The sequence below is a fragment of the Otolemur garnettii genome, unplaced genomic scaffold (genome assembly GCF_000181295.1).
Source record: "Otolemur garnettii isolate 467f Iridium unplaced genomic scaffold, OtoGar3 scaffold00017, whole genome shotgun sequence".
Taxonomy (NCBI): domain Eukaryota; kingdom Metazoa; phylum Chordata; class Mammalia; order Primates; family Galagidae; genus Otolemur; species Otolemur garnettii.
The window spans coordinates 7,372,820-7,389,019 of NW_003852412.1; the positions used below are offsets into that span (position 1 = coordinate 7,372,820).

The 16,200-nt window shown below is 40.8% G+C and overlaps 1 protein-coding gene across 2 annotated transcripts in view; it reads left to right on the top strand.

Moving 5' to 3' along the window:
• The first annotated feature begins 1,857 nt into the window (after nucleotides 1–1,857).
• The window catches only part of FCHO2 (FCH domain only 2), a 135,879-nt gene continuing 121,536 nt past the window's right edge, over nucleotides 1,858–16,200 (top strand). For both annotated transcript variants that reach the window (XM_003785902.2, XM_023510920.1), the window contains exon 1: nucleotides 1,858–1,982. In XM_003785902.2, the coding sequence (XP_003785950.1) occupies nucleotides 1,950–1,982 (33 nt within the window). In that variant the 5' untranslated portion in view covers nucleotides 1,858–1,949. The remainder of the gene's footprint in view (nucleotides 1,983–16,200) is intronic.

Here is a 16,200-nt window from a genome sequence, read left to right on the forward strand (position 1 = left end):
AAAACGAAAATAAATATGCGTATATATGATATGTAAAATGCTTTAATGCATGGAGTCCAGGATAGATAGGGGTCTCTTATCCAGATCTAAGGTGAGTAGTGTTTAGTGATACTAGGAATTTAATGCCAGACTTGTTTGTAGGTTGATCTAGATGACTTAGTTGTTTTTAGAATTCTTTCAGCATCAAGAAAAATTGAGGTAGGCTCAGCGCCTGTGGCTGAAGCAGCTAAGGTGTCAGCCACATACACCTGAGCTGGCAGGTTCGAATTTTGCTTGGGGCTGCCAAACGACAATGACACCGGCAACCAAAAAATAGCTGGGTGTTGTGTTGGTGCCTGTAGTCCCAGCTACTTGGGAGGTGGAGGCAGGAGAATTGCTTGAGCTCAGGAGTTAGAGGTCGCTGTGAGCTGTGATGCCACAGCACTCTACCTAGGGCGACAGCTTGAGGCTCTGTCTCAAAAAAAAAGAAAAGAAAAATTGAGGTAGATTCATAGTTTAGGATATATTTCTAAATTCATCTTTCCCTCAAAGTAGCTGTAAATGACAGTGTTATGAAGACTTTAACTAGCTTATATATGCGTGTGTGTATATATAAACATATACATATATATAGAAAGGGGGGGTGGCGATGAATTAGTATAGTGAATAACCACGTTTCCATCACCCAGCTTCAACAAGTATCAATTCAGTTAATCTTAACACCACCACCTATAAATTTCTAAAAGATATTCTTAAAAAACATGACTATAATACCATTATTCAATTAATCTCCATTCAATAAGGACTACACAGTTTCAAGGGCACATGGTTTTTGCTTTTGAGGATGAAAATAATTTCTTATGAAGAAACAGCGTTATTTTGTAGTGTCCCTATGTCGGCAGTCACAAGATCTGAGGAGGTGTGATGTGTGTATGTAGTTAAAACTACAGTGACTCTGTGAGTAGGGCTTGGCTTCAAGGACTGCAGATTTTGGAATTAGTTGACCTTGTGACAGTGAACTTCAGACCTTTACAAGAGTTTAACTTTTTTTCTTTTTAACATTTGGAAAGCACGGATTGGGGAAGGCATTTAGTTTTTCTATTAGGCCTAGGCGTGTTAAGGCTTGTTTCTTTTTCCAAAATGTACGAGTTGCTAAGAGAACCATAGACTTTATAAACAACTCCTGGAAAATCCTTTTTTTAAAAGGCCGGGGTCAGGAAGTGCGTTCGTTTCGGGTCACGTTCCTGCCCTCGCCGGCCGGCCATCGGTACGGACTGGTTTGCCCGGGCGTGCTAGAGGTCAACAGCTCGAGGACTCGGCGCAGGGGTCACTCGCAGCCCCGGGGCTCCCAGGCGACACTGGGCGTTTCCTCCCTTTCCGGCCTCGGAATGTTTTGTTTTGGTTCTTAGTTCCCTGTGAAGTGAAGGCACCCGCTGACCACAGGTTTCTCAGCGTCTCCGCCGGGTGGCTAGCGGCCAGGTTTCCTCCATCCCAGCTTGCTCAGACTCGGGTCCCTTCGACATCCTCGAAGGCCGGGGAAGCGAGTCTCGTGAGGAGGAAGCGAGTGGGCAGTCTGCCTGCCGACCCCACCGCCGCTGGAATCTTCCCTCTGTCCCTGGGCAAGTGCCCGTCGTAGCGCAAACGGCGTAGCCAGTCTCCCGGGTAACTCAGCGACCCGGTTCTCCACCATTCCTAACAGAACACTCAGGGTAGCCGCACCCGGGGTAGGGAGATGGTGACCAAAACCCGGGAATGGGAAGCGGGGCGCATGCGCGCACCGAGGCCCCGGCGTCTATGTGTTCGCCCCGCGGCGGCAGCCGCTAGGTGGCGCATGCGCCCTGGAGGGTGCGGGCCGGTCTCTGGGAAGGCGGCGGCGGCGGCGGCGAAAGGCGGGGGCGCCGTGGGGGCCGGGCCGTGTTTACACAGCGGCGGGCGGGCGCGGACACGGAACCCGGCGCGGCGGCGGCACGATGGTCATGGCGTATTTCGTTGAGAATTTTTGGGTAAGCGAAGGATGCTGGAAATAGTGAGTTTCGGAGTTCGGGGCTTTCGGCGTCTGACCTCGGCCTGCGTGCGCTTCAGGCGGCGGCGGCGGCGGCTCCACGGGCAGGGCGAGCGTCCTCGGACCTCCCGCCGCCTACTGCGTCCCGCCTGGCTGAAGTCCGGCGGGCGATCGGTCGCTGCGCGGGCCCTTGGGGGCTCCGGGCTCGCAGCCCTCCTGGGGGCGGGGGCTGTCAGCGCGGCCCGGGAGCCCGCAGCAGTGTAGCGGAGGGGCCGCGGGCCGCCGGGGCTGGGACAAAGCGCCGGATGGGGCGGGAGACCCGACCCAGCCCCACCGGCGGCGCCGGGCGCCAGGCGCGCTGAGCGCGGGGCGTGCGCGGCGGCTCGGACTCGGAGCACGGGCCCGCGACGGGCCACCTCCCGCTGCGCGCTCCGGGCAGCGCCGGGCACAGGGGGCTCGCCGCCGTCCCACGCCGCTGGCCCCCATCCGCGTCCTTCGCTCCCCTCCATTTCCACACGAAATCCTGTGCGGCGTTGGGCTGGATAAGCACTTCCTCTCAGCCTCGCAGCTCGGCTCGTGGGTCTGAGCCCAGGACTTTGCCTCTGGGCCTGTTCACAAAGCGTGTAAAAGTTAAATTTAATGTAACCGAACTCCTTGGGCTTAAATTCACGGAGACTTCCCCGTAGTCCTCTGTGTTCCTCCCCTTCCTCATTCTTTCCACACCCCTTCTCTTAATGTTAGATCCTTCTTTGAGAATTTAAGTCTCCTTGTGGAGTGTTTTTCTGCAGTTATTGTTTGTTGTAATGGGAAGTACAGTTCAGCCATGTACAGGAAAGTAACATGTTTACTCAGGTAGCTTGGGTGAATCCCATTTTTGTGTCCTGACAGTTGCAAGTACTACAATCCCATTTTAGTTGAGATTTAGAAATATTTAAAGGGGGGGGCTGTCTTTCCGTTAATCATGTAACTTGAACTCTTAATTGTAATTCGTAGTAATCACATCAGTTCATATTTGTATATCTTGACTGTCTCTAGTTTTCCACATGCAACATATATAATAGATGGTAGGGTGTTTTTTAAAAACAGCTTTATTGAGATACAATTCACATTCACAGTAAACTCATTTGAAGTGTGTAATTTAAGGGATTGTTCATAGAGTTGTACAAGCAAGCACTACAGTCAATTTTAGAACAATTTCATCATCCCAGAAAGAATCCCTGTACCCTTTAGCAGTCATTTCCCATTTACCCGCTGCCCCAGCCCTACGCAGCTAATCTACTTTATGCCTCTATAGATTTTGCTAGTCTGGACATATCCTAAAAAATAGATTGTTGTGACTGGCTGCTTTCACTTAGCCTGATGTAACATGTATCTGTTCAACTCCTTTGTATGGCTAAATAATATTCCATTTGTTGTTTTGTCCATTCATCAGTAATGGACATTTGGTTGTTTTCACTTTTTAGTTATTGTGAATAATACTGCCATGAACATTTTTGCATAAGTTTTGTATGAACATATGTTTTCGTTTCTTTTGGGAAAGGAATTATGGTAGCTCTGTGTTTTAATCTTGAGGAGCTGTCAGGCTTTTCAAAGTGACTGCAGCATTTTATAACACCAGCAGTGTCTGAGGGTTCTAGTTTCTCCACATGCTCACCAATAATTGTTGTTATCTATCTTTTTTATTATAAAAAGTATAATAGTACAGGGAGGGTGAGAATTATGGCACCATTGTTGAATATCAACTTACCAGAGATGTATGGGTTTATTTCTGGATTTACAGTTCTATTCCATTGTCTAGCCTTATGACAGCCAGTACCATACTGTTTTCATTACTATAGCTTGGTATAGTTAGTTTGGAATCAGGAAATGTGAGTCCACTATATTTTTCTTCCTTTTCAGTATTATTTTGACTATTCTGAGTACCTTGTGTTTCCATATGAATTTTAGGATTAGCTTGTCAGTTTTAGGCATTATATTTTACAATGGCAATTTATAAAAACTTTTTTAAGGCCCATTGTAGTGGTTTACTTACACCGTAATCTTAGCACTTCGGAAAGCTGAGGTGGGAGGATTGCTTGAGGCCAGGAGTTCAAGACCAGCCTAAGAAATAAGTGAAACATAATTTTCTCTATGAAAAATAAAACAGGCTTGGCGCCTGTGGCTCAAGTGGCTAAGGCGCCAGCCACATACATCCAAGGTGGCAGGTTTGAATTCAGCCCAGGCCCACCAAACAACGACGGCTGCAACCAAAAAAATAGTGGGGCGTTGTGGTAGGTGCCTGTGGTCCCAGCTACTTGGGAGGCTGAGGCAGGAGACTCGCTTGAGCCCAGGAGTTGGAGGTTGCTGTGAGCTGAAATGCCATGGCACTCTACCCAGGGGGACAGCTTGAGGCTCCTGTCTCAAAAAAAAAAAAGAAAAAGAAAACAAATTCTGGGTAGGTTGACGCACACTAATAGGCTGAGGTGGGAGGATCACTTGATCGCAGGAAATTCAAGGCTACAGTAAGTTGCATTCTAGTTTGGGTAACAAAGCAAGACCCTATCTCAAAACAAAACCCTACACTTTTACAAAGATTATTTTAAAATTGAGGTTCTTGGAGCTGGGCGAGGTGGCTCATGCCTATAATCCTAGCATCCTAGCACTTTGGGAGGCTGAGGCGGGTGGAGCGATTGAGTTCATGAGTTGGAGACCAGACTAAGCCAAAGCAAGACCTAATCTCTAAAAATAGCCAGGTGTGTGGTAGGCTACTAGGGAGGCTGAGGCTTGAGTTCATGAGTTGGAGACCAGACTAAGCCAAAGTGAGACCCCCCTCTCTAAAAATAGCCAGGTGTGTAGCAGCTACTAGGGAGGCTGAGGCTAGGGGATCACTTGAGCCCAAGTGTTTGAGGTTGCTGTGAGCTGTGATGCTACAGTACTTTAGTGAGGGTGACAAAGTGAGGCTCTGTCTCAAAGTAAGTAAATAAATAAATAAAATTGAGGTTCTTATAAATGTTTTGCAAGTTTTGATGCATGAATGTTTAAGTTTACTAACTTAATTCCAAATTGTATCTTAACATTTTAAAGTTATGTTTCTTTTTCTGTTAATTGAGGTTTGAACATATTCCTGTCTGATATTTTAGCCTAATATAAATAATGCTACTCTGAATATTTTTATACACATTTTTATGTATTTGTCCTTGTTGACAGAGGAATGGAAGTAAATTTAGATATCCAAAATCTAGAGAGAACCCCAAATCTAATTTATGTTTCAGCCTTTGAGTTCACTTCCACTACTGAGAGCAAACAGTAAAATAATGACAGCCAATATGATAGAACAGAGAGTATGGTACTGGCTACATTTTATTTTATTTCTCAGCCTGGAAATGGGCTGAAAGCTGCAATGGGAGCTTTAAAAGCTCTAGAGGAAGCTAGATGAACAAGGAAAGTCTAGTATATGTGCTGCCGAAGTGAGTACAAGCTAGGGAAATCTAGAAACTAACTAAATAAACAACTTTTGAGCATTTGATTGCTTTCTATTTAAAACCTAAACATTTATATATTTCAGAATCATTTATAAAATAATTCCTTAAAATAAAGAACTTACAATGTTAATATCATTTTCTCCCTAATTTTTTTGTTTGTTTGTTTGTTTTGAAGCAGAGTCTTATTATGTCACCCTCTGTAGAGTGCTGTAGGGTCACAGCTCACAGCAACCTCCAGCTCTTGGGCTTAGGTGATTCTCTTGCCTCAGCCTCCCAAGTAGGTGGGACTAAGGGCGCCTGTCACAACACTCAGCTATTTTTTGGCTGCAGTTGTTATCATTGTTGTTTAGCTGGCTTGGGCTGGGTTTGAACCCACCAGCCTCTGGGTATGTGGCTGGTGCCCTGCTCACTGAGCTACGGGTGCCACCCATTCCCCCTAATTTTTAAAGTGGTACTGTGAAAAGGAAATAAAATTTGTCAAAATTCAAAACATCATGTTGTACATGATAATTATACAATTATTTGTTCATCAATTAAAGAAATAAAATATACTTGTCAAAGTAAGGTATGGGAACCTTTGAAATTTTAGATTTCTAACCAAACAACCTATTGTTTTTCCCCACATATTTAAAAGCAAACCTTTACTATAGTTTTTTTCTCAATTAGAACTATATGCTAAGTCAAAAATTCATTTACTTAATGTACTTTTAAGAAAAAAAATATACTCAGAACTTTCTGCACAAAAGGTGTTTTGTTGCTGATAAGTCACATTTTGCCACAAAGTATAGATTGATAATAAAACTGAAAATGTTTTTGTTTTCTATTAAAATTGGATAGCAAAAATAATTTTGATAGAAGAAATCTACACCATTATCTTTATTTATTTATATGTTTTTGAGACAGAGTCTCACTCAGTCACCCTGGAATTGAGTGCTGTGTCATAGCTCTCAGCAAACTCAAACTCTTGGGCTCAAGCGATTCTTTTGCCTCAGCTTCCTGAGTAGCTGGGACGACAGGCGCCTGCCACAATGCCCAGCTATTTTTTAGAGACAGGGTCTCTCTCTGGCTCAGGCGAATCTTGAACTCCTAAGCTTAGGCAGTCCACTTGCCTCAGCTTCCCAGATGCTAAGATAACAGGCGTGAGCCACTGTGCCAGGCCTCCTTTGCCTTTAATATGAAAACAAAACGAAACACTGTTAGCTCTTTGGAAGATCATGTAAATTTTATTTGTTTTTTATTTTTTATTTTTTTTAAACAGAGCCTTAAGCTGTCACCCTGGGTAGAGTGCTGTGACATCACAGCTCACAGCAACCTCCAACTCCTGGGCTTAAGCAATTCTCTTGCCTTAGCCTCCCAAGTAGCTGGGACTACAGATGCCCGCTACAATGCCTGGCTATTTTTTGGTTGTAGTTGTCATTATTTGGCAGGCCCGGGCTGGATTTGAACCCTCTAGCTCTGGTGTATGTGTCTGGCGCCTTAGCCACTTGAGCTAAGGCGCTGAGCTAGATTATGTAACTTTTTAAAGGTATTGACTAATATTATTCTGAAGAAGTCTTTTTCTACTCTGCATCTTTCTCAAAGGAAGAGTTGAGTATTGGTTTATAATATTCTTGAGATTGGCTCGGCGCCTGTGGCTCAAGTGGCTAAGGCGCCAGCCATGTACACCTAAGGTGGCAGGTTTGAATCCAGCCCGGGCCTGCCAAACAACAATGACGGCTGCAACCAAAAAATAGTCGGGCGTTGTGGTGGGCGCCTGTGGTCCCAGCTACTTGGGAGGCTGAGGGAGGAGAGTTGCTTGAGCCCAGGAGTTGGAGGTTGCTGTGAGCTGTGATACCACAGCACTCTACCCAGGGTGACAGCTTGAGGCTCTGTCTCAAAAAAAAGAAAAAATTCTTGAGATTATCTGTAGTAATGTTGTACTATAGTAATTAAAATGTCTTTATATTTTTATATAAACCCAGAATATTTAATTCAGCAGTAAAAGAAATTAAAGGAGTGTATTTCATAGATAATAACTTTGTAAGGGATAAAAATGAGCAAAACCTATTTGAGTTGCATACCTTATAAATCTCATTTTATTTTATTTTATTTTATTTTTTTGTAGTTTTTGGCTGGGGCTGGGTTTGAACTTGCCACCTCTGGCATATGGGGCTGGTTCCCTACTCCTTTGAGCCACAGGTGCCGCCCATAAACCTTTTTATATAGTAGTTCCCATCTTTATAAGATACGAAGCCAAAAAAAAAAAATAAAAACAACAACAACAACAACAAAAAGAAAAAATAAGGGGCGGCCCATGTGGCTCAAAGGAGTAGGGCACCAGCCCCATATGCCAGAGGTGGCAATTTCAAACCCAGCCCAGGCCAAAAACTGCAAAAAATACAAAAAAAAAAAGAAAAAAAAAGGAAAAAAAAGATATGAAGCATTTACCCACACACATCAAAGTGGTATTCTTTAGCATATATCACATTGTAGTGAACTGACATTTTTAGTTAGGTAACTTTTCCAGAGGTTACTTCTGGTCAGCTCATCAAAAATGAACAAACAATAATTATCTTAGGTATTTTTATCCTTAAGTTGTTCCTTATTTCTTTTATTGTTTAACCTGTATTGAAGACTCATCTCATTTGTTAATTTTGTTTGTTTTGTCATATTTTAATTTTAGATTAAATTGGAATGCTTGTTATATATCTAAAATTTGATCCATCATCACATGGATAAGCAGGGAGGATTAAAATGTATTTTAAAAACCTGGATTGCTATTAATAGGACTTTAGAATGCAAAACATTTTATATTTTTGCTTGATTATCTAATCTGAATTTAGTATCCTAGATGAGAGACTAACACATATATATGCATTCTTTGGGGCTATTTATCCATATGAATATTTAAAAGTATATATTTTTAGAAGATTATTTGAGGTGACCATAGAAACCCAGATACAGGCTTTGTATTTCTAAATATTGTGGTTTGGGATATATGCTTAGGATTCAGATGATAGATCAAAACTATATATACATGTATACATATATAATGTTTATATATTAATTAAGAGATTTGTAAACTTTGTAATTCAATATTAAAAAAATACAAAAAGAAACAGAGTATAAAATCTCCCTCTTTTTCTCTAGTCATCAAGATCTCCGAAAGGCAATTACTGTTTTTTTTGTTTGTTTGTTTGCACAGTTTTTAGCAAGGGCTGGATTTGAACCCACCACCTCGGCTCGGCACCTGTGGCTCAAGCGGCTAAGGCGCCAGCCACATACACCTAAGGTGGCGGGTTCGAATCCCCAGCCCGGACCCGCCAAACAACAATGATGGCTGCAACCAAAAAATGGCCAGGCGTTGTGGCGGGCGCCTGTAGTCCCAGCTACTTGGGAGGCTGAGACAGGAGACTCGCTTGAGCCTAGGAGTTGGAGGTTGCTGTGAGCAGTGAAGCCATAGCACTCTACCCAGAGGGACAGGTTGAGGCTCTGTCTTAAAAAAAAAAAAAATTCCAATATGCTGTAGTCCCCCCCTTCTCCACAGCTTTACTTTTTGTGGTTTCAGTTACATAAGGCCAACTGTAATCTTAATAAATGGAAAATTCAAGAAATAAACAAATTCATAAGTTTTAAATTGCACACCATTGTGAGCATGAAGAAATCTCTTACTGTCCCACCTGGGATGTGAATCATCCTTTCTCCTATGCATCTATGATGGATATGTTCCTGTCCTGTTCGTCACTTAGTAGCCATCTTGGTTATCAGATTGAAAAAATGCATGGAGGGTCCCATACTATCTGTGGTTTCAGGTATCCACTGGGTGTCTAGGAATGTATTTCTTCTGTTTTTAAGGATGTTGACTAGAAGAAACATCCTGTTCACTTGTAGAAAAACAGTTTGCACATACAGACATACTCGGGATGTTAGGGGTTTGGTTTCAGGTCACTGCAAAAAATTGAGTCATATAATTTTTTGTTTGTTTGTTTCCTATAGAATCTAAAAGTTTTGTTTATACTATACTATTTACACTGCAACTTGTATTAAGTATGCAGTAGCGTTGTGTCTAAATGCACATACCCTAACTTAAAAAAAAAATTCTTGCCATAAAGGCTGACAGAGAGACATGAAGTGAATGCATGCTGTTGGAAAAATGGCACTGATAGACTTGTTGTACACAGGATTATCACAGACCTACAATTAGTAAAAAAAAAAAAATAGTATCTTCAAAGTGTAATAAAGTGATATGCAATAAAATGAAGCATGCCTATATTTTATCCTCTTCTTTCTAGCATTATTCAGCGCAAAAATGGCATTGGAGAGCTTTCTTTGCATATTTGTTGAATTCCCATCAAAAAAACTCTATAGGTTTTTCACATCTAGAGGGTCTATTCTTCAAAGAAAAAAAATCTTCAAAATTAATTATGTATTATGGTATTTTTCAGAAAAGGCAGGATAAAGTGAAACCGTATCAAACACATGTTAATGTTATATTTTGCAGTGCCTTGCCCATGGTTATGCAGTATAAGTGCCAGTAAAAATTAGAGTAAAAGGAAAATGTAGACAGGATGGGAATTGATATTTATTTATTTTTGAAGTGGTTTAGAGTTGAAAGGAAGGTAAGGCATGTTATTGTTGTTTGTAGGACAGCACTTCCTGACCCTTCCTTTCTCTGAAAGCTTTTTAAAAAACTAAAAAGGGGACTTGGTAAAAACCACTTTCTTTTTTTTTTTTTTTTTTTTTTTCCAGTTTTTGGCCTGGGCCGGGTTTGAACCCGCCACCTCTGGTATATGGGGCCGGCACCCTACTCCTTTGAGCCACAGGTGCTGCCCATAAACCAAACAACAATGATAATAGCTACAACCAAAAAATAGCCGGGTGTTGTGGTGGCCGCCTGTAGTACCAGCTACTTGGGAGGCTGAGGCAAGAGAATCACTTGAATCCAGGAGTCAGAGGTTGCTGTGAGCTATGATGCCATGGCACCCTACTGAGGGCGACAAAGTGAGACGCTGTTTCAAAAAAAAAAAATTAAAAAAAAGGGAATACTATCCAGGTTTTGTAATTTTAGTCTTTATTATTGCCCTTAAAGAGTTCATTGAAGAAATTTCATACTATTGCATGTTTTTCTTTAAGTGGGACTATGTTAGATTGTTTTTTACATATATATATATTTAAATATAAAATTATGTTAAATCAACCAGAAAAAAATTTCTTTGGACTTTAGAAATATGTTTAATGATTTGTTTAAACTTTTTGCTTTGAAATTTTAAGGATGCATCACTTATGTATTTTGTATTATACTGGAAAAAAAACAAACTTTTTAATGACTTGATGACCTTATAACTTAATTATCTTTTAGCTCAATTCAGTTTAATTGGTAATTTAGGTTTAAAACAGAATACTTAAAATGATCTCGTTTTCATATTAAAAACGAACACCACGCTGGTTGCGGTGGCATGAACTTGTAATTCCAGCTGCCCAGGAGGCTAAGAAGGGAGGATGGCTTGAGTCTAGGACAGTGGTTCTCAGCCTTCCTAATGCCACAGCCTTTTAATACAGTGTCGCGACCCACAGGTAGAAAACTAGTCTAGGAGATCAAGGCCTGTCTGGGCACCACAGTGAAACCCTGTTTCAAGAAAAAAAAGTAACATGGTACTATATTTGTGGAAAAAGGAATCTGGACAGATAATACATCAAACTGTTAACTACAGTCATCTTAGAATACTAAGAAGAAAGTATGGACACTAGGAAATTTGTGTTCTTTAAAGGACCTTTAATGATTTTGGACTTACATTTCCAAGAATGTTAAAACTTTTTCAACTTCATATTTGAAGTTATTACAAAGATTTTTAAACACTATGTTTGTAATGGACTGTAACAAGATTTTATTTGCACAAGTCACAGTCAGTAGACATTAAGTGAGAATGCTATCTCTTTGTAAAATGCTTTGAGATCAGCAGATAAAAGATCTCATCTAAGTGTAAACTTTCACTGTAATTAACTATCTTCCTTGGACCAGTAATGGTGTTAATAGCTATTTTGTTAGTTAATGATAATTTCTTTACAAGAATTTATTGATTAAAGAAGGGAAGCCCTGCTTTAGTGCCCATACCTCAGTGGTTATGGTGCCAGCCACATACACCAAGGCTGGTGGGTTTGAACCCAGCCCCGGCCAGCTAAACAGCAATGCAACAAAACAATAGCCAGGTGTTGTGGCGGGTGCCTGTAGTACCAGCTACTTGGGAAGCTGAGGCAAGAGAATAGCTTAAGCCCAAGAGTTGGAGGTTGCTGTGAGCTATGGTGCCCTGGCACTCTCCTGAGGGTGACATAGTGAGAAAAAAAAAAAAAAGAAGGTAAGCCCAAAAAAAGAAAACAAAGGTAAGCTCAACACTTCTAACTATAGCTGTATCTATGCAGAAGTTTGGCAAATACTTAACACAGGAACCTAGAAGAGAAAACACATTAAAAATATTGTTTCCGTTTTAAAACATCTTAATTGAGATATATTTTACACATTAGGGAATTTACTCATTTAAAGTGTATAGTTCAGTGGTTTCTGGTAATATTCACAGATATGTGCAACCGTCATCACAGTCAATTTTAGAACATTTTCATCACTTCAAAAAGAAATCCTCATATCCTTTATCATTCACCCCTTATCTTACTCCCATCCACTAAAGCAACCATTAATCAACTTTCTGTCTCTATAGATTTCCCTATTCTGAACTTTAATATGAATGGAATCATGTATTATTAGTATATGGTCTTTTGTGACCTGCATCTTTTACTTAGCATAGTGTTTTCAGGGTTCATCAATGTTGTAGAATGTATCAGTACTTCATTCCTTTTTATGGCCAACTAATATTCTGTTTTCCGTTTTGTTTTTCCATTTGTCAGTTGATGGACATTTGGGCTGTTTCCACCTTTTGGCTATTATGAGTAATGCTGACATTAACATCTATGTACAAATTATTTCTTGGGGTATTTATTTACTTAACTCACAAGTGTTGATCAAACTGATGAGTTAATCAGCTGCAAATTAGCTTTTCATTAATGAATAAATACTCTTAAAATCTAGCCATTTGGATAGGAGTTTCTTTTTGGTCTCTATGCTCCTTTACAGTAAATGCTCTTTCCTATTTTCAGCCATGGGAAACCACTAATCCTTTTTCTTTCTCTGTAGATTTGCCTGTAATGGATATTTTATATAAATGGAATTATATAATATGTGGCCTATTGTTTTTGGCTTCTTTCACTTAGCAAAATATTTACGAGGCTCATCCATGAGGGAGCATGTGCCAGTAGTTTGTTCCTTTTTATTGCTGAATTGTGTTCTATTATATAATGTATTTCATTTTGTCTGTTCACCTGTTGATAAGACATTTAGATTGTTTCCAATATTAGGTTATTTTTGGCTGTTTTAAATAATTGCATCTTTTTTTCCAACTGACAATAGATTTGTGCAGACTTTTTATATTAGTACTTACAAATCTGCATTTTCTTAAATAGCAATAGTCTTTTAAAAACACTGTTTTTCATCATAGGATATACTGTATTTAACCACTAATTGTTATAGATGTTTTGAGTTGTTTCTGATTTTTCACTATTATAAACAGTACTGTAGTAAATATTCTTCCATATTTGTCCTTTTTTTTTTTTTTTTTTGAGGCAGAGTCTCATTTTGTCACCTTTGGTTGATTGCTGTGGTGACTTAGCTCATGGCAACCTCAAACTTTTGGGTTCAAGTGATCCACTTGCCTCAGCCTCCCAAATAGCTGGGACTACAGGTGCCTGCTACAACACCTGGCTATTTTTTAGAGACGGGGTCTTGCCCTTGCTTAGGCTGGTCTGGAATTTGTGGGCTTAAGCAATCCACCTGCCTTAGCCTCACAGAGTGCCAGGAGTATAGGCATGAGCCACTGCGCCCCGCCTTCACATTTATCTTTGTATATGCATTTTTGTGGTTTAGATTTTAAAATTGGAATTGCTGGATCAAAGGGCAGGAATAGTTGCAGTGCTGTTTGTTTTTATTTGTTGTTGTCCTTGGTACAGCGGCCCTGTCATCTTAGCTTACAGCAACCTCAAACTCTTGGACTCAAGCCATTCTCTTGCCTCAGTCTCCCAAATAGCTGGGACTACGGGCACCATCACAACACCTGGCTATTTTTTTTTTGAGACAGAGCCTCAAGCTGTCACCCTGGGTAGAGTGCCGTGGAGTCACAGCTTACAGCAGCCTCCAACTCATGGGCTCAAGTGGGTCTCCTGCCTCCACCTCCCAAGTAGCTGGGATTATAGGTGCCCACCACAACGCCTGGCTATTTTTTGGTTGCAGCCGTCATTCTTGTTTGGCGGGCCCAGGCTGGATTCGAACCCAGCAGCTCAGGTGTATGTGGCTGGTGCCTTAGCCTTTTGAGCCACAGGCACCCAGCCGTCACACCTGGCTATTTTTAGAGACGAGGTCTTGCTCTGGCTTAGGCTGGTCTTGAACTCATGAGGTCAGGCAATCTACCTGCCTTGGCCTCCCCTGTTGCAGTTTTTAATAAAACATTGAAGATCACAAGACACTTTCAGGCATAATTTTGTTATTAAAGGCTTATTGTCAAGTTACTTGTACTTTTATGTTTTTGTAATTAGCCAAGGAAAAGTAGGTTGTCCTTGCTTGAGTTAATGGCATATGTTAAGGAAAAAATATTTGAAAACAATAGGAATGTACCTTCTCACGGTCTAAGATGATAAAATAGATGTACAATTCATAAATATTTCTTGTTTTACTTTTCTTTGAATTAGAAAACATCTAAAAATGCTGGTAGCTACTATAAAAGTTATAGAGCCATGTGGGGGTACTTTCACTAAAAAAGAAAAATACTGGCTAAGCAGAATTATAATGCGTTATGATTGTTAGTTTCAAGAGTGGTCTTCCCCCAATTTTCCCAGAATTCTAGTGTAACAGAACCTCCATAATTGACCACTTCCATACTTTGATCAACTCATTAAGTTGACCTAATTTTCTTTTTTTTTTTTTAAATAGAGCCTCAAGCTGTCCCCCTGGGTAGAGTGCCGTGGCATTACAGCTCACAGCAACCTCCAACTCCTGGGCTCAAGCGAGTCTCCTGCCTCCGCCTCCCAAGTAGCTGGGACCACAGGCGCCCGCCACAACGCCCAGCTATTTTTTGGTTGCAGCCGTCATTGTTGTTTGGCGGGTCCAGGCTGGGGATTCGAACCCGCCACCTTAGGTGTACGTGGCTGGCGCCCTAGCCGGTTGAGCTATAGGCGCCGAGCCAAGTTGACCTAATTTTCATAGAGTGTACATGGATCACATGTACATACTACTATAGGCCTATAGGTTCTTATGTTGACCACCTATGTATGTTGACCAGTTTGTTACAGTCCCTTGGATGGTCAACTTAGAGAGGTTCTACTGTATTTTGTGCAGATAAAGATACTGAAGCCAGATGGGTCTAGAAGTGAGCTTCTGTACATTAACTCATACTGTATTTTTCCACATATTTGTGAAATATGTATATATTTAATAGACTGTCATCTATCAAGGTTATATAGTAGGTTTGATATGATGATAGTAAAACCTGGATTCTTTGTTAGACATAGTAACTCTGAAGTTTTTTTTAAAAAGCATGTGTATACTATAAGGATATATGTATCAATGTGGAGTATTAAAATTTTTGCTTAGTTTGTACTGAAGAAAAAGTTCGTGGTCAGTACATATTTGTGTTAATAGGTTTGTGAAATTGTATTAAAGAAAATGGTGGCGAGGCTCATCCCTGTAATCCTAGCTCTTTGGGAGACTGAGGCAGGAAGATTACTTGAGGCCAGGAGTTAGAGATCAGCCTGGGCAACTTAGTAAGACCCCATCTCTACAAAAAGTAAAATAGAAATTAGCCTGATGTGGTTGTGTGCCCTTGTAGCCCTAGCTATTTGGGAGGCAGAGGCAGAAAGAGCACTTGAGCCCATGAGTTCAGGGTTGAGGTGAGTTATGAGCATGCATCAGTGTACGTCAGATTGGGTGCAAGAGACCTTATCTCAAAAAAAAAAAAAAAAAAAAAGAAAGAAAGAAAGAAAATGGTGACCAGAGTTTGACTCACTACATTTTTTGACCTCAGTAAATTAAGGAATCCCTAAATAGGAGGAACTGACAAATGGGTTGTAATCATCTGGGGTATGTATGTATGTTTGGGTGTTAGTACCTCTTCAGGCAGACATCTTATGCATCATAATCTCTATTAGGATAAATTTTCCTATTTTTCGAAGTGAAGACCTGAGATGGAGTAGCTAAGTACTTTTTCCTAAAATATATTGTATTACTGTTACTATGTTAATATTACTGTATTATATTAAACAAATGAACCCCATTCCTTCACTGAAAATCCTTAAATACACTGTTGTGATATATGAATTTCCCAAATAAATAGCTTCTTTTTTCAAGAACTTCTTAATCAGAACGCAGATTTTTTTTTTTTTTTGAGATAGAGTCTTACTTTGTCACCCTCAGTACAGTGCTATGACATCATAGCTCACAGCAACCTCAAACTCTTGGGCATAAGTGATTCTCTTGCCTCAGCCTCCCAAGTAGCTGGAACTACAGGCACCTGCTACAACACTCGGCCATTTTTAGAGATGAGGTCTTGCCCTGGCTCAGGCTGGTCTCAAGCCTGTGAATTCAGGCAGTCCACCTGCCTTGGCCTCCCAGAGTGTTAGGGTTACAGGCGTGAGCCATTGTACCCGGCCCTCAGAACACAGATTTCTTTCTTTTTTTTTTTTTTT